The sequence below is a fragment of the Dromaius novaehollandiae genome, chromosome 2, assembly GCF_036370855.1.
Source record: "Dromaius novaehollandiae isolate bDroNov1 chromosome 2, bDroNov1.hap1, whole genome shotgun sequence".
NCBI lineage: Eukaryota > Metazoa > Chordata > Aves > Casuariiformes > Dromaiidae > Dromaius > Dromaius novaehollandiae.
In genome coordinates, this window is record NC_088099.1 from 93,743,805 (window position 1) to 93,762,604 (window position 18,800).

An 18,800-nucleotide genomic window follows, 5' to 3' on the forward strand; every position below is an offset into this window, starting at 1 on the left:
GTGATGTGATGTGATGTGGAGACTGGTGACCTGAGTCCTGGCAGAGCTCCATTTGGTAAAAGATCTTATGTTCTCAGAGATCTTTCCATTGCTCTTTCCATTGCCAGTAGCAGTCACAGTTTGGGGGGCAACTGGCCAAAAAAGGGTCATGTTTCACACTGGTAATCATACTGTAGCTCACATAATAAATAAGAAAGTGGCAAAATTCGCCTTATCCCCCTCGTCAGATGGACAGATACTACATAATTTTGTCTTTATCTGTCTGTTTATCCAAGTTCAGGACACACATTCCAGTTGGCAGCGAGAGGTTATGCACTGACTCATGCGCAGTGAGGTTAAAAATTCTGGAAACTAGATAAACTGGAAACTTCAAAGGCATACAAGTTGGGAGCAGAGAGTTCATGTGAAGGTCACTTGTACCTATTTCCTAGAGATGTATTGATAGCTGGAGGGGTTTGGCCATTGCCCAGAAATAGATATCCTCGGGCAAATAGTTTCATCAAGTGATGGAATCATTTGATGGTGGAAGCCTTTCATGAGCATGCAGTAGCAATGATACAGCTTGTAGGAAATGTCAGCATGTTTCAGATTTTCCTGGTTGTTTAGTGTAGGGAATGGCGAAGACAGAGTGGGACAGCAGCCATACACGAGATGGTATCAGCAGCAGCAAGCCTTGTCCTTGGTGCTGCTCTCACAGTTAAGAATGGTATCAATCAATCACAGGTACTTACTGTGGACAACAGAGGAAGACCGAGAGAAATGTAAAGTGTCTAGTTAAGTCATTTATTTGAGTAATCCGGTGAATTTTTAATTCTTTCAGAAACTGTGACTGAATGTTTGAAGTCTTTTCCTTCAAGTTTTTTCCAAACGAAGTGGCTTCAAGCAGCTGTATCTGTGCAATCAAGGCTTTGTCTCTTAACTTTGTAAGTGGCATAAAATTTCAGATAGTTGTTATTGTTACCATTCCAGTAAGACCCACTGCCCAAACACACAGGAATTCACAGCCCTTACTAAAAAGCTGAGAGTCTTATGAAGCCATCAGCACATAAAGACAGTAGAGGAAGGGGGGTACCTCCAAAGCATGTAGTTTTTGCAGGGATTGTATACATCTTTTGCAAGAACACCATTCGTTCTCTCCTACTACTTCCCTGACTGGTCATTAAGAGTTGGTTCATGTCTTCTGTAGGCATCACAGTAAAAATGGGGAGAGTTGAAGGAAAAGTAGCATGTCCTCTTTAGGCCTGTTGAAAGAGTAAGATGGCACCTTCACGAGCAATGTGGAAGAAAGTATGGTGACGTTTAAGAGAGAAGGAGAGAGATAAGGCATTTCCAAAGTGTGCTTTGTTGCGGGGAAGCTGATGTCAAGGCTAATAATCAGCAAAGAGGAGGAGGGACCTTTAAGATTGAGCCTGACCTTGCAAGGGAAGGGAAATGAGTGGGAGGGATGTGAGGGGACAGTGAGATGAAAAAAATCAAAATGCCATGCAAAAGCTTACTCTTTGGACTCTACTGAAAAGTCATGATGAGGTAGCTGAGATGGTCTGTTTCTGGAAGGTGAGAAGTTGTGGCCGTGTAGATAAGATGAAGAGTTCATCTCTTAAAAATAGTTAAGAAGCAAGAACTGAAAAGATTTTAATCAAACTTAGATATAAGACAAGGAAAAAGAAAAAGAGAGGAGGATAACTTTGTATGTTTCAGGGCTGGGAGTTATGGGGCAGGTGGTTGTGGTGGTGGAATCAAATATAGAAGAAGTAGAGGAAAAGAATTGTTCTTGAAAGGAGAACTTGGAATTTGGTTTAAATCGTATGTGAGGTTCGTTACTCTGATAGTACAAGAGAAATATGAGACAAAAGATTAGACTGAAGAAAATGGATTGGGATTATTCTGCTCAGCTTCAGCTCAAAGACACAAATTCAGCCTACTAGAGGTTCCCAGAGGAAAATAAAATTGTGAAGACGAGGAAATCATGCACGTGTAACTGAAGACAGAATGAAGTCTTGTCCTTACTGCTGATGAGTGGCTGTGCTGGTGTGCTCAATTTGACCTGCCTACTCTAGAGGGCTTTTGCAGGGATGTTAAGCTGCAGTTTTCCTACTAAGTTGAATGTCTTAGACCTGGAATTACTGAGAGCTATTAAAACCCTAAGACCAATGGTAATTTGAATAGGGGAAGGTGTCGGAGAGCACAAATTGCATAACCAGCTTCCATTCTGCAGAAAATAGGTCCTGGCAGCTCATTCCAGATTGTTTTGGCTCCCAGTGAGCCCTGATCCGTCAGTTTTCAGCACAGTGCCTCCCTTTAATTACCTGGGCTAAGATTACAATTAATTTGAAAACACTTGCTTAAACTCAGAATAATTACAAAGTCAGTTGGACATACTTTGGTAAAATCAGCTAAAAGGGTTTGCAGTTTAGGCAAAATGAGTCCCTCAGCTTTTGGGCTGCCCAACTGAGCAATCAGAAAGGAAGTTGCATTTCTGGCACAGGTGCCTGTATACTGTAAGGTACTTTTCTTAGTGGATTTTTATCACCTGGCTCCTGCCTGACTTTTTTATTGTTAATTTAATCTGAAAAAGCAAAAAATATGGCAACTCGAGAGCAAAAATTTCCCACCACATATATGACAGACGCACGTGTAAATATACGTAATATTCAGCTTACGACTGCGAAAATGTATAGCAGAACGAATGTGCACAAAGCCCATATGCTGCGAAAGTGCCTATGAGGACAGGCAGACAAATATAGCAGCTTTGTTGTGGTGATAAGAATAGGCCAGTTACACATGAACTCAGCTGCACATGGGCTGATGCATGCCACAAGACATGCCAGTGACAGGGAACAAACTGCAGGGGGAAAATCTCTCTGTAGCAAGCCAGTAGGCTGTGAGCAGGACAGGGAAGGATAGCTGCTTTTCTTTTTTTTTTCTTTTTTTTTTTTTTGGCAAGTAAGAGGGAAATAAAGCATATGTGGGGGGGAAACAGTGACCGCGTGATCCTGTAACAAAAGAAGCGGAAGAGCAAAGGGGAAATCGGAAATCAGGGGAGCTGGGGAGGGGGTGAGCTGGCCGCGACGGCGCAGGGAGCGAAGCAAGGGGAAGGGGCCAAGGCACCAGTGGCGGGCAGGTGCGGGCTGGCAGAGTGAAGCAGCGCCAGCCGAGGAGGTCACCCGCAGCAGCTCCCTCCGCGTCCCTGAACAGTTCCTTGCTCTCTTCCTTTCCTCTCTTAGCCGTGCATCCCACACCAGGCTGCTTAGCTGCTCTCACTAATGTTTATAATCTGTCCCTTGTAAATGTCTTTTAAAATGTACTCCGTTACGCAGTGTGTAAACACTGGGATTGACTCCACCCACGGATAATTGGGTTTGCTGGTATCCAGTTAGGAAAATGTTCTTCACAACGAGGCGCCTGCATTATGTAATAGATCAAGCTGAAAAAGCATCCTGGCTCCCCTTATGTTATCCTCAAATCGTAGAGGCTGCCGCCTCTGGAGAGAAATGTGGCAATAATATAGTCACGTGTATGTGCGTTACCCAGTAGATGAGGGAGCGTGAGCGGGTCTTGCTGAGCAGGGCTTGGGGGAGCGTTTTGCTCCAAGCACCCGACCCGCCTCTTCTCCTCTGCAGTTCCCAGCCCAAGCGCAGACCTGGCCTAACCTGCCTCACATGTGAACACTGATGGTATCTCAGCACAGAACTGAATGGCTTTAGATCTGAATGACAGGACTTTGCCTTAGCGTTCATTCTCTTCTCTCGCTTAAAAAGCTGTCCTTTCCTTCCGGACGTATTCACAGATTGATCATCTCAGTGCCATGAATGTACTTCACAGAGAAAAAGGGGTTGGCATGCAAACTGAAAACTTGCAAATCCTTCAGTACTAAAGGATTTGAATATACATTAGCAGTGCAAACAGGAGGGTAGGCAGCTTTTGTGGAGCACCTTAAAATTACACTGTATAATCATTCTGCATTGCATTTGTGTCCTACCTGTTGCAGACATGTTAAAGTAATCAGGGGTGTGTAGGCATGATTGTTTAGGGCAATCTCACAACACATTAATCAAATACTGCATTCCATTGGGGGGATAGGATTAGTTTCACTGTCTTACTTGCAAATATATCACAATGTAAATATGCATTTACAACCCAGGCAGTGCAGTCAAACTCTGTTGAGCCTCAGGCTACGAGAGTATAAAATGCACACTATGTATAGGCAGGGAAATCCTACATAATATCTGTTCTACTTGTATCTCGAGTGAACACAGGACTACTAAAGAATATAGACTGTTTTAACCTACTCCGGTAAAGTGAGATCACTTAAATATATCTAAACTCTCCCATTATGCCCATTTCATAGAGGCAAGGTTCAAGTGATTGCCAGATGCTCATGTTACACTCTCCCTAGTTTCTATTTTGGGGTTTTTTTGGTAACTTATATTCTTTTTGCTTGCTGTCATGCAACCATCTACCCTGAAAGTTAAAGTGATGGTCTGACTGTTGTGAGCTCCCAAACCTGTGGTACCATGCTTACGGCTCCCTGGGGCGCAGGGGCTAAATGTAGTTCTGGAGACCTTGGATGATCGTTCGTGATGGGCAATGAGGAGACGTAGAAGACAGTAGAGAATTTCTTTGAAAAGTCTTTACTGCCCTTTGACTGTGTTACACTTCTATGAAAAAAAAAAAAAACGTATTTTGTGGTCTGTTAGGCTTTATGTGTGAATAAGTGATGCTGTTAGATTTACACAACTACTTTTTAGTGCTGCTTCTGTGTTAAAACAAGCCTCTACAGTGCCTTTTTATGTGGAAATCTTTCAGATGGGTGTGGTGGGGAAGCCGTTTCTGTGACTCATGCTGCAGGGAATTCCCTAATGAATTAGAATATTTTTACTTCTGGACTTCTGCGCAGTTTCCTTTAACGCTGCAATAAGCAGTTGATAAGAGCGAACTACAAAGGCCCATTCACCGTAATGCTTATATCTTGAGATGCTGAAAGCCACCCCGAGCAACGTGCTAGTTCACGGCATTTTCTTCAGTAGTGAGCCCAGGTGCTCTAAGTGCCACTGTGAAAAAAAGCTGAAGCGGATTGTGAAGAAGCGCACCCAAAACGCTATAAATAACAGCACGTCGCAGCGATCGATCTTGCAACGTCAGATGTCCTCAGCTGAAGCAAGCGCTGATGGGCACCTGTCAGGAAAGCCGCCCAGACAGCCTCCGGGAAACGGGGGGTGTCTCACTCACGAAGAGCGGTGGTCCAAAGCTTCTCTGAGCCCGTGGCTCAAACCCCCGGGAGAAATCTTGGCGCAGAAAAGCCCACTCCAGTTGGCATCAGTGGAGCAGGGATTGCGGGGGTTCGGGATGGCTCTCCCCTGCCAGCCGGTTGGTGCGCGGTTGCGTTGTTTTTCTTTCCCTTTTGGTAAAAACAAACAATAAAATACCGGTGTAATGCCTTGACGCAACTTTGTAAACTTTCTATAAAGATGCCTTTCTGTTCAAAACATTATAATATAAATCTTAAATGCCAAAACAAAGCCAGGCATTAAATTTGGGGAAGACACTTCTTATTACTTTGTAAAAGTAAATAACAAAATGAAAGGGAATGAAATAAGACCTTTGGAAAACCCTTTTCTCCCTTCTCTCTTTTCCTTCCTCCCTCCTCCTCCTCCTTCCTTGCCTGCCTCCCCCCCCTTCCTCATATAACAAGTGCCCATTTGGGTACAGTAATTCCTGAGAGTAAACTTTAACGGGAATGCCTGAAATGTGTCTGCTTCAGCTTTGTGTTATGTCTGTAATTTGAATTATTTGCATTTTGGAAAGGTATAAATTGCTCTGGTGTACTTTTGTTGGCCCCTGGCCAGGAGGGAGTTGCCTTGGGCTCGGAGGCGGCCAGGCGGCTGCAGATGTGGCAGGCGTACAATGGAAACTTTTGTGGTTTATCGGTCCTCCCTCCTCGCACACACTCTGACAAGAGACGGCATCCCGCCTGCTGGGTAGTATCCCCGGCGTATGTGGCACTGGGGGCAAAGCCGTCTTCTCCCGCCTAGGCAGATTTGCTCGATGCTTTGAGCGCCCGCAGACTGCTCCGTAGCCACTAGTCCTTTCTCTTTTTTAATTTCGGCTGCACTGTTTAAACCTGCAAAACATGTTTACTGTAAGAGGTTGACGTAGTGGTCTAAGGTTTCCCTCCTGGAGTTGGTCCCAGTCCGTGGGCGTTGAGATTTCCCTCTTGGTTCACCAGACGTAATATGAGGAATTGTCTTTTTTTTTTTTTTGTCTCTGCTTCATAACAACTTTTCCTCCTTATGTTTTTGTTAAATGAAATGTCACCAGCTCTTAATGAGTTGCCTGTTCCCTCCTTCTCCCCTCTCTTGTCCTGCCCCTGCAGTCATGGAGCAGCATGGTCTGGACAGTCTCAGGAGAGTTTCTTGGAGCAAGAACTGTATTGTTCTTATTAGCTTCCAAAGACAAACCACGGCTCTGGATTTTTATTTTCATAATAGTTTAGATTATAGCATTTAAAATATTTCTGAACAAACTCTCTTTGTCATCATAAAAAATTCGAAAGCGCATAAAGGCAGTGCTGCTTGAAGTAATTGAAAGATTAGCTAGAGATGGAGTCGTTTTGAATTTTGCTAAAGTATCGGCAGGAAATAAAAAACAGAAACCCGAATCAGATCATTCATCTCTCAGAGTAGAAATGAAACATAACAAAAAACCTGAGGTTCTGGTAATCCATTTACAAAGGCAAATTGAACACATAACTACTAGTCTGGACTTCTTTGGATTTAAAAAAAAAAAGGAAAGAAAAAAACCCTTTACAAAGCAGAGGTTCCTCAGATGACTATAATTTTGAAAGTGTGTGATGTTGTCAGCGGTGTTTTACTTGGAGAGCTGATTGAAGTAATTTGGAAGGGGGGCTGCGAGGGCTTTCTAGGGAAGGGGCAGGAGATAAAAGAGGCTCCTCGCAGACAGCAGATAGGTCCTGGCTTGCAGAGTTTTGGTCAGGTTTTTTTTACTGACAGCTTGGGGGAAGCATCTGTTGGATAAATCGTGAAGTGATCTCCAGGCCTCCTGAGAAGTCTGCTTCAATTCTGGCACACTTAAAAGGCATCGTTATGGAGACTGGAGCATGGTCTGGCTAATCCTTCTCCTCTTCCCCCACCCAAACGTGGCAGTACCTATTAAAGGGATTCCTTTTCCAGTGTCACAGTTTAAAACGTAGGAGGAAACTAAGGGTAGATCTGCTAATTGTTTCCTACAGAAAGGCCCGCCAAATTTGCTGTGCTATTTGTGCTGCTGCTTTCACGTTGCGGTTCTTTCCATACGTTAAAAAGAAATGGTTTTAGGCTTTAAAACAATCACCAGTGCTAGTTCATCAACAGCATTCCTTTCACAGTAGGACAGCTGTACACAAAAATATTATTTACAGACATTTGTAATAAATCAGACAGTCCTAAATGCATCACTTCTATCCTGGCCATGAAAGTGAAGAGAGAAGAAAAAGTGCATTCACTCTTTTACCTTGCTGAGAGCTGTTTTTTTAAGGCAGGGCCACATCTATGTGATGAAGTTCAAAATAGCTAATATTTGCATTTGTATGTCCTGATGCTGCAATAAATATACAAAAGAAATGACATAAAGTCTAATTTTCCCATTCATTCCAATGACATCTGACAATGGTGAGACTCGTTGAGTAGCATGCGTCTCTGCTGCTGAACTTAGACAGCAATGCGCTTGTGGCCTTTCATACATGTTTTTGTTTTTCTAGGCCTGCAGAATGGAAACCTTACATTTTGTATTATTTTTCTAATTTCTTTGCTGTTGAGTTTTGAAGCTGCAAGGAAGAAAAAACTATTATTGACCAACTACTTCAGTATCAGTGAGATGTAGAAAGAAATGAACAGACAAAACTAATTTCTCTAGGTCCCTGGAAAAACTGATAGTTATGGCTTAAATTTATTTTTGCTTGAAAACACAAACCCAGGACATCAGAAGGACCCAACACACCACTGGAAACAGCTCCAGAAAACTGTAGGTTTGATTGACTGAGTTGAGCTAAACCAATCTTAAAATGGAGTCATGATCCACAAAAACTCTGTTTCCCAACATATTGTCTTGCCTTTTGATCCAAGCAGCAAAATTATGACAAATTAGACTAGGAGTACATTAAAATGAAGTACTGCATGGCTGAGGAGCTTCCTCAGTACTGGTTTGTTTTGCTTTGTTTAATATTAATGTCGAACATTTTTATGACTTAATGCATGTGTAGAGATCGAAAGACCTGTTAGTTACCAGTATTTTTGTCTGAAAATTTGAGAGGCTGAAGCATAGAACAGTTGCATATTCTAATCAAATTAGCAGCAGAATAAAATCCCAGTGGCTTTGCCCCATCACAGTATTATGTGCTCTGGACTGTGGTTCCTCCCATAAAAAATGTTCAATGAGATCCTCTAGCAGGTTACACAGATGACTTCCTGGTTGGGCAAAGTCTGGGCAAAGTATTTTGAGAGCTGTTTTTCATATATGCAGTGCCCCTTTCCATCAAAGAGATTTTTTTGCCAAAGTTGTTCTTTTGTAGGCTCAGGAGAGGAAAAAAGGACAGAACTAGATATCTTTTTCTTTTGTCTTTTAGATGGTCACCATGTGTGGGAAATGGAAGCCAAAACCGACAAAGAAATGTGCAAGCCGGTAAGTCTGCCTTAAATATTTTAACATTAAGATGAAAAATATATATTGCCTTCTCTAGCACTGTTTCTAAAAAGGGATTTCCAAGGCTTTGGCACTGTCTCCCCCCTCTGAAACAGAACAAGTACTTAGGCCTCCCCTCCTGGAAATCTTTCTTTAATGGGAGCACAGGGTAAAAAGCCTTCATTGGAATCTATCCCAAAAGCAGGAGAGACCAGTTGGAAAATATTTTTTCATTGTCCAGGATGGGCCAGCCTCGTCTGCTCATCTTCTGTCTTGCTGGGTCAGTTCTTCCCTCTGCTCCCAAAGCAATTTCTGATCATTTTCCCTGGCTTTCATGGATCTTCAGCAGAAGTATGAGTCTCCTCCTAGGAGATCAGCCCCACGGTTAGAGAAGTGTGGCTCACTCACCATGACGATAGGTGGGAAATATGGCAACTATTCTAGCTCTGCAGCAATATGCAGCAGTTTGTTAGCTGTGATTCTGCTGGAGACATGCAGGCAAACAAATTAAAGACCTCAGTTGAAAACAGGCCAAATGTTGAGCTTAATGTTCCCTTTTACTCTTTCAAAAAGTGCCAGGGGAGGTTTTGATGGTCACAACAGATTTTACTGTTCACTTGTGTAAGCTGGCAGCCAGGTTTTTCCTTAGCCCCATGCTGGAGCATTTGTTTTCTAACAGTGGAAGATCATGTCCACAATCTCCCTTGCTCCTTCCTGCGGTACTAGATGTTCTTTCAAGATCTCCCTTTCACAGAAATTAGTCTGCTTAAAGCTTCCTGAGTTGTTAATGCAAAAAAGACACTTCACTGTGGAAAATGGAAATATTTGAATAATCATATTCCTGTCCTAATTCGCCTTGCAAAGGAAGTTCTGTTAGGGCAAGGTATACTGGAGATGATCTGCCAGCTGAGCAGTTGTGCTTTCTACTGCCAAGTTGGAGCCCACAATTTGATTGTGGTCCCAGATTCTTCTCTGAAGCAAGAGAGAGGGCTGTATCTGTACGCAGTGTCATATTTGCTATCTAAAGGGAAAATTTGCAGGCTAGTGATTTGGTAAAGGCCTGAGCCATGCTGAAATCTTGTGGCCTCACTTCTGGTGTCCTTCCCCCAGGACCTGTTTTATTCCCCCCAGTTTAAGCTCCTCGATCCCAGGCTCGGGGCCCTCCAGAGTCCTGCTCCACGCAGCCCGTGTGCTGCCGTGTCTCGCGCGGTCCCACTTTGCCTTTCCCCTCCCAGGAGTGTGTCACTCACCAGCCACATGGACAGATGGTCCAGGCCACCTTCCGCGTGTTCATCTTTATATGGTGCAGGCATCCTTCTGGGATGCTAGCAGGCCTGTGCCTCAACCGCTTTAATGTCTCTCCATTGAAATGAGCTTGACCACACTGGTGGGTGAGGCAGGAGAGAGATTCAAGGCTTGTGAAAATCAGGGTGTTGTTAAAGGTGCAGCCTTCTTTGGTGTTCTGTATGGCCCAGCTCCAAGGCCTGGCCCTTAGCAGCCCCTCACCCGCCATGTATAAATTTGGGGGGCCCATCCTGCCTGCAAGCAGGTCATTGCTTTGCCGAAAACGCTCTAACCTGGAACAAGCTGATGGGATTGCCTGTCATGAGGGCACCAGGGGCGGTGGGGGGTATTTATTGCAACTCACTGGTTGCCCATGAAGGCCAGCCCGCTGTTCCTCACGTAGAAACAATGTTCTTCCTTGGGGACATCCCTCGTAGGGTTAATGTGTGCATGTCATTGTGCAGATCGACTGCTTTAGTCATGCCTTGACTTTCTGATTTGTTTTCATAGAATTCGTTGGTGGTTGAGATACCACCTTTCCGCAATCAGAGAATTACCAGTCCTCTTCAGGTCAACTTCTATGTCTGCAACGGAAAAAGAAAGAGAAGCCAGTACCAGCTTTTCACCTATCTTCCTGCTAATGGTAACAAAATATATTCTTTATCTCTGCTAGTAAAAATGAGAGATAATGATGATCGCTTAGAAAAATGTATGATAAATCTTTAGTGACCTTAGTAATTTGGAGGCATACCTGGTGCTGTAAAATGAGAGTGAGAAACAAAACGTAAGGGCTGCCTTTCTCCCTGTTGCCCACAGAAGAGGCCTTCTCTATAAATTATTTTCTTTTTTATTGGGGACAGAGACTTGTTGGAACAAAGGCTCTTTCTGCTTGTGAGAACTTAACTCCTGCACAAACTCACATGTATATCCGCAGATTGTAAGCCTGCTGAGCTCTGTTAAGTTTCTGTCAAACCTTGGTCTGACCTTGTAGCATCAGAGGGTGTATTGTATTTGAGTAATACTTCTGAATTCATACCACAGCATTGCAGTGTGCGAGGCTCTGAGTTGGAATTGGTGTGGGAATGGTCCTTCTAGTCATCCTTCACCTTGCTGCCTCTTGGGTGCATAATGATGTGCATGGAGATCAGAATGTTCCGTATAAAATGCTTAATGTGTATGAAATGTTTTGAAACAAGCGTGCCGGTTTATTTTGGAAATTTATATTGGTAAATCTGCAGTGCCAATAAAATGCTCTTGCTAGCTGAATTCCAAGTAGATTCGTATGAAGATTTTAATACGTAAATTTAGGTAATTTTTTTTTTCATTTGAAATGGCTCTTTTTCTGAGAACACTTTTTTGTGAAAATAGGAGAAGAGGGGTGGTTTGATTGTTGTTGTTTTGAGGGGAAGTGAAAGTACAAAAATGATTAAGGTCTTATTTTTTGTAGACTTTCCAAGTGAGAATAGTCCTTCTGAGGGAAATCCCCATAAAACAATACTTGAGCTATGTCACATGACTTGAAGAAACCTGCCAATATTTTGCAGGTGAAATCCTATAAAATACACATTTGGAATTTCACATAGTTAGTTCGTGTGCACTCCAGACTTTTAGCAGGACTTTAATTTAAAATAAAATTACAGAAAACCTAACATGAGCACCTGACTGCTTATTGCATGTGTGCTGAGTAGATATGCTTCACTAAATCAGCCTACTTATGCAAACTTCATCCCCGGTGGGTAGATCTGTGTATTTTTAAAACCTGTTCATCTCTTACACTGCAAAGAAAAGAGTTGTTATTTTCTTGCACAATACTTTCCAGCAACAAAAATCTGTCATAGAGGCTAACAGATAATGCCTTGCCACCCAAGCTACCTTCATAGGTATTTAAAATACATGCCTGTTGTTAACTGCTGAATATTAAGCAGCATCTTACCTCCAGCATTTGCATAGGCTTTTTTTTTCATTGTATTCTAAACCATGGGAGTGGTATTTGCTTTTGCAAAGTTGGTTTATGATCCCATCACTCTGAGTTTGAAACATCTGATGTTTGTTTGGCACTCTGTGAAGTGGTGGGAATAGCTACCTAGTGACAGGCAACAGAGAACCAGCCCAGACTTTATTCTGCAAAGACATCTTTAATTATGGTAACTTTATGAAACATTTGTAATCTTGTTTAGTTTGTTATACTGATTTAAATCCCTGTGAAATCTTTTCACTTCAGCGTAGAGTTACCTGAAGGGACAAGTGTAAAGCCAGAGCAGGGAAAGGGGAGCTAGAATTTAGTAGCAGGTATGCCTTCCTTCCGTTCCAGCTTGGTTCTCCACTCGCATTCTCTTTACATATGTACGTATATATGTACATATGTAATTGAAAAAAAAAATCTTACTTTCTTTGCAAACTCTCTCATAACAGTAGTAAGAGTGAATATGCTTCTGTAATCATGAGAAATTAATAATACAGTATATATTTATTTTAGCTGTGTTGTAGCTCAAAGGTTTTGCCTTTGTGTTGCTGGCGGTTGTTTCCATTCTGCCTTTTAAGACTACTTATTCAGAAATCACTTGCAATGCCTGAATTCAGTCATTTAAGATGCTGTATTTCTAGGAAACATTTTTAGGATACTCTGTTTTATTTAATTTCGGTTAAAAGGATTCTTGTAGCTTTTCAAGACATTACAGAAAACCAAAGCTTAGCTCATTAAAAAAAAAAATAATTGAGCCAACCACCAGTAACTAAAAAAAATATAAAGGAGATGAGCATTGTATTGGTTGAGACAACGCTCTGTCTCTTGTTCAAATTCCACAAATATAAAAGATTAAGTTTTTTAACAGACAAACATCAAAGCAGTCATCAAGTATAAGATGTGATTTTGTACAAAAGTTTTTTCTGATTTTATGCTTTAGAAGCAGTCAAAATGCTAACGTTTCAATGCCTACCATAATTTTACAGAGTTTATTTGCATGAGGGATCTTTTAAAAGCTACAGAACACACATTTAGATATATTTTACAGCTCAGCTAGACTGTGCCAAAACAAAATCCCGCATGTGGACTAGAGCCTAGGTGTTGTGCGAGCTGGCTGGCGGTGCTCCTGGGGTGGGTGCACGTGGGCACCGCCAGCAGGCTGGAGGCACGCAGCGGGCCACGGGCCTCTGCCACCCAAACCACCGAGCACTAGTGTTTTCCTGTAGCTCCTGTTTCTCCTCATTCCATAGGGGAAAACAGCCAGTGGATCCAGGGACTTGTGGCCTCACTCATCCCACCTCCAGTGAACGGTCCCATGGCGTCTCCATGGAGTACAGCTCTGTGACGGGCAGCCAACACAAACCGCCCTCTCCAGCATGCTGTTGCGGCTTTGCTGCCCTAAGGCTTCGCCTTTGCTGGGGAGAGGCAGCAGGACTGTACTTTTCCTCTGGGTTAATGCCAGCGTTTTGCAAAACGGGGGCTGGTGAAGATGAGTTCCTGCCCCAGAAAGAAAGAAAGAAAAAAGAATTGCTGTATGAATGAAAATCTCACTGCTCTATAAATGAAAAGTTTAAAAAACAAAACAAAACAAAGTACAGCTTTCAAAAAAGGGAGACTCGGTCTGGAAAAGGGGCTAGCTTAAGCCTTTGGCTTGGGACAGACTGTAAACCTAAGTACTCATAAACCACTTTTAATTGAAATTCTGAATTACTGGTCCAATTCTGCTGAATTTCAACTAACCCCAAATCCTCTATTTGCCTGTATTGTGCATACATGACTGCAATGTCATTTTTTTAGTATTGCTTCAATATTACGCATTGCTGAACAATTACATACCAGTTTTGTCCTGGAGTCTGCAGGCTTTAGGCTCTTGAGACTACTCACCAGACACGCCTGGCCCAGAAATACAAGTAGTTTTCTTTAACATTCTGGCATAGGGGACTCCACACAGCTCATATGGTAAGTACTAATACATTTTGCATTGCCACGTCCCATTAGAGTATCACAACGCTAAGACCCAGTACCAGACGCTGCAACCAGGAGTCTGGGTAAAGGGAGATGAGCAGATGTGAGGATATTCCACTTTTACCATCCCTCCACTGCTACTGCTGTTTGCAGCAGCACGCTGTAGGCTTTGTTATGCACAGCAATATTACCACCATTACCACCATTACTCACCATTAGTGAACCCTGCAGTTGCACTGGATTTTCACCCAGTAGCACTTTAGACAAATGCTGTTTTCTCATTTTTGTTTGTGGCTGCTTATCACTTTGTTTATATGAGTTTATGATACCATTGGCACATACATGCCATTCAAACAGGAAGAATAGTCTTCTGAAATTATTAGACGTAAGCGGTAGTGTTTGAGGTATAAACTAATCTGGAGAAGGTGAAGAAGCATACAAAGCAACCAGATGTGTATGCTGTGGTTCAAAATCCTGAGCTTTCATCTGCTAAGAAAGCTGAATGAGTTCTCCAACTTAGAGGCAAGAGTGCAGAAGACTTTAAATAATTCATTAAATGATAAGGGTTAGATCTCTGTTTACTCAGATTTCTTTTGAATAGGTACATCAAAATGAAAGAAGCTTGTTGAGGAACTTATTTTTTGCAGAGAGGAGCTAATGCTCTCTATGATTTCTGTTATCTGATGAATGTGGATATCAAGAATGGTGAACGTAGAAGAGTTTTTCTTTGAATTGTATTTAGACAAGTAATATTTGACAAAGCAAAGGCAGGCTAGTTTGCCAGGAACTTTTTAATAAGATGGAAGAAAGAAAGTTGATGTAATTCTTTTACTGGAATGAAAAATATGCTTTTGCAAAGAGTTAATGATAAAATATTTCCTGTTTTCCGTTTCTGTCAGGCTTTCTAATTTTTAAAGCATTATTAAAAGATCATTTCACTGCTACTGGTATTTATTGAAATGGCGTTGATATGCTGGGAGCTTTTGTTTTGACTTTGAGACATGTGTTCTGCCATCTGTAGGGCCAGATTTTCAAGTGCGCAGCCTTCACCCATGCAGCCAGCTTTTTTGAAATGTCTTTGCGCAGGCACCTACATAAGCCCCCAAGGTGCTGAGCTCTTCTGAAAATCTGGCCATTTGGACAAGCGGCTCGGTAGGAACGGAGTTCCTTCGAAACCATGGGTACTAAACTGGCCTGAAAACCTGCCCCATGGTTACTAGTACCTTATTATGGTTTACAGCATGGCGGTACGAAAGCGAAGAAAGTGCTTAGTGTGCTTCTGAAAATGGTGAGCGGTGCCCACTGCACGTTTTTGTCAGCATCGTATTAACTTCCTGCCATCATTCTAAAATTATCTCTCGACTATGCTATAGATGAGTACAATCAGCAGTTTTCTAGTGATTACATTTAGCAGCCGTGCCTCTGTTTCACCTCACCTCTTCCGCCCACAGCTCACTTTCTAAGTTAAAATGCTACATCGGTCACATTAGTAGAAAACAATAAAATGAGGGTGCAGAGCGTTGCCACTCCAGTGTGACACAGAGCACTGCTTTTCCTCATTGTCTCCTGACACCTTGAAACTCGGGGTATTTGTGGAATTTTCATGTTCGAGGCTGGCAAAATTGTTATAACCTAACTGTGTCTGCAAAGCTCTCATAAGATGGGAACGGTTGGGGGAGGAAAGGGAGAAAAGAGGCCAAATTCTGTAGATCATAAAATGCAACATATGTTCCTCCTCATCGCGAGGAGGAACTGCTCTGCCCTGGACTCAAATGACGAGACAGGCAGAAGTGCCAGGCGCTGCAGGCAGCGGTGGGGAAGGGAGCAGAGTGATGGGCAGGCCAGCAGCGCGGGGAGCCGCTAGGGACACGGGTGCCCGACGCAGGCAGTCCTCATGACCAGCGAGGACCTACCCCCCAAAAAAACAGGCAGAAAAGGGAAGTGGCAGTGTGGAGCACCTCAAGAGCAGCTCGCAGCCCGGTTGGGGAGCTGGGGAAACAGGCACCTAGATCAGGAGGTGTGCATTACTGAGAGACCCGTTTTAAGTCATTGCTGCATTGCCAGGACAGTGTGAAAGAGGTCCGAGCACGACTGGGAGTCAGACCTAAAGCCTCAGATCTGTTGGAAATGCTCCATCAGCTGCAGCGAGCCAGGAAGCAGCAGGATTGCTGCCGGGTGCGTGGTAAAGGCTGCACAACCCGGGGCAGAACAACATGGAGGAGGGAGGGTTGGCCACAGGGGAAATTTTTTTTTTTTTCCACGGTGAAAATATGAATCATGGTTGCTCATTTTTACACTATGTGCTGTTACAGTTTATTTCATTTTGGCTGCTAGGTGGCTGATTGTTACTTTTGACATTTAATAGGGTAACAAAAAGCAGGCAAGGTTTTGTCGGAGTCCTGTTTCCATTTAACAGGATCCCTAAATTCATCATCACCATCAGGGCCCATCGGCCCTTCTCCTCCCATTCCAGCAGCAGAGCAGGATCTGTCACAGAAGCAGAGGAGACACTCATGTTTGTCCCCTTTCTCTCCAGCATTATGCTGTTGAGGGCTTTTTCTCCTGGTTGTTTAGTCCCCACTGGAATTGCCCACACTTTGTCCCAGTGACAGCCTGTTTTAGCCATCAGCCAGAGCCTAGCTAGCCCCATCTGATTGGCAGATGCAGTCATCTTGATGCTTTATTAGAGGTGAACTTTGTTTCTCCATGAAGTGCCCCATCTTCCTCTAGGAGACCAAGAAGGAGCACTACCTGATGTGAGGTCTCTCTTGCAGCAGGGGTGGACATGTACTAGATAGAAGACCCTGGATACATCTGACCAGCAGGCCCCATCATAGCAGCAATGATCACTAACAATAGTTAACTTCCAGCATTTAAACTTACATTTTGGCGGTACTTGCTGTTTCAAATACTCTCGTTCAGAGAACGAAATCCAGCCTGTGGTTTTGATCCCTGAATCCCTCTGGATTAGCATTTCTAGGACTGCCTCCCTTGCATCCCAGTGACTTCACATGCATATGTTAGCAAGGTTGGGGCTTTAGGACCTTCCAATTAGCTTAAAAGCAAAAAGGTAAAACTTCCATAAGGGAGAAAGAGGTATAGAATTACATGGGCTGGATTACAGGAGATGTTCATTTTTGTTCTCCTCAAGTGGCTGATCATCATAATTAATCTAGCCCTGTGATTGATCCTAAAGGAGATGTTGTTCTGGTGGTTCCTCTAGATAAAATACACAGGAGAGGATGTGTTTTGCTGGCTATGGGAGGGACTGCATCAGTCTCTGAGGAGAAGGAGCCTGTTGGAGCTGAGATGACTGAGAGCAGCAGGATTCAAAATGTTCTGCAAAGAGAGTGGAAGTGATGTGCTGGGAGGGAGCCAGATCTCCGGCCGGGGAGCTCTGCGTGGGCTGCCTGCGGCTGCTGAGGGACTGGGAGAAAAGTACTGGCGGGGCAGGAGAAGGGAACCATCGATGGGCCAGCGGGCCGTTCGCTGGGCAAGCCACAGTGGCTCTGCGCTGCTGCAGGCCAGCGCTGGCCACCAAATCCCATGAGACAAAGTGAATCCCGGGGAGGCGAGAGTACACGATATGCCCGAGGGCATATAAATATTTATAGCATACCAAGTGAATTTTGTGAACCAGCTAATTCCTCAGTCTGGAAATACTCTGTGAGTATGGTCTCGGGGCCGGACCTCCATACTAAGTACTGCCTGGTACCCGCCAGCGCTTCCCACCCGGACCACACACTGCTGCCTGGGGCAAGAGGATGCGTAAATGCTGGCCACTCCCGCATTGCTGCCTTGCGGGGTCTCTGCCCACAGCCTCTGTTTTACCATCCCTGTCTCCTCATTAGGATGGCGGGAGTAACGTCAGTGCTGCTGGGGTAATGTTGTGCTCTACTGACGAGCTGGAAAGAGCTCACCCCAGTGAGTTTTGGCACACCTGACTGAAATGACATAAAAAGCCACGGTGAACGCAGCCTGGACATGCATGGTCAAGCCTCCAGCTCGAGACAGCTCATGAAGCAGGGTGTTACATGGTGGGAAGGACGGTGGAGCAGTCCCAGTGGGCCTAGGGCAGGACAGTAGGAATTCACATCAGGAGGCATGCTCTCAATGGAAATTGTTGGTGTTAGTTTTTATTCCTTGTTAAGCTGAATCATCGTTCCCCTGCATCGGGAGGGAATATTTGCCATAAAGAGATAGGATCTCAAGAAATCTTGGTGAGAGAAATCCAATTTTTAAGACTAATCCAGTTCAATCAGGCCTCTAATGTGAACTCCTAGGTTTCAAGCCATGTTCCAACAGCTCAGGCCTTGTCATCTTTGACTGCCACTGCTTCATACAGGCAAGGAAACCAAACAGATTTGAAAACAAAACACCACTGTTAAAAAAAAAAGAAAAAAAAACCAGCAAGAACAGCTGTTATTTGTTTCACAGGCCCAGCATTTCCCTTAGAGGAGAAAAAATAATTTGACTTAATTTACCCTTTTTGGCGTTGTAAGATTTAATAAGGTCTTATGGTAGAAAATGAATCATGTCTTTTTTAAAATTTTCCATTTTCAGGTCAAAGAAATGTCATGCATATCTTGTCTTCTGTACCAACGCACAAACCAAGTTTCCTTAGTCTACCTTCCTCTCCTCACCATCCAGTTTAACACTGTGTAAACCAAGCTACCATGTGTAATCTTTTGTCATCTTATAAATATGTGTTGAACAACCTAATGGTCTAACAGCTTTTGAAAAGCATTTAGTAATTGAGTTACCTGGAAAGCACTTTCTAATCAGATAATGGCACTGTCTGAGATTATAGACTAAGATGTATGTGCAAGGCTCCCCCCATTCCACCTAGATGCTGTTCTTACACAAAATCATACATATGCGCCCAGTCCCATAAAATTATATGCACACAAAA

The 18,800-nt window shown here is 43.4% G+C and overlaps 1 protein-coding gene across 4 annotated transcripts in view; it reads left to right on the forward strand.

Moving 5' to 3' along the window:
* Positions 1 to 18,800, forward strand: part of NFATC1 (nuclear factor of activated T cells 1) — a 119,832-nt gene that overhangs the window by 58,973 nt on the left and 42,059 nt on the right. For 3 of the 4 annotated variants that reach the window (XM_064506910.1, XM_064506911.1, XM_026115670.2), the window contains exons 7-8: positions 8,621 to 8,676; positions 10,471 to 10,603. In XM_064506910.1, coding sequence (XP_064362980.1) covers positions 8,621 to 8,676; positions 10,471 to 10,603 — 189 coding nt within the window. Of the gene's footprint in view, positions 1 to 8,620; positions 8,677 to 10,470; positions 10,604 to 13,173; positions 14,822 to 18,800 lie in introns of those variants that run through there. The other variant, XM_064506912.1, reaches the window with a different exon arrangement.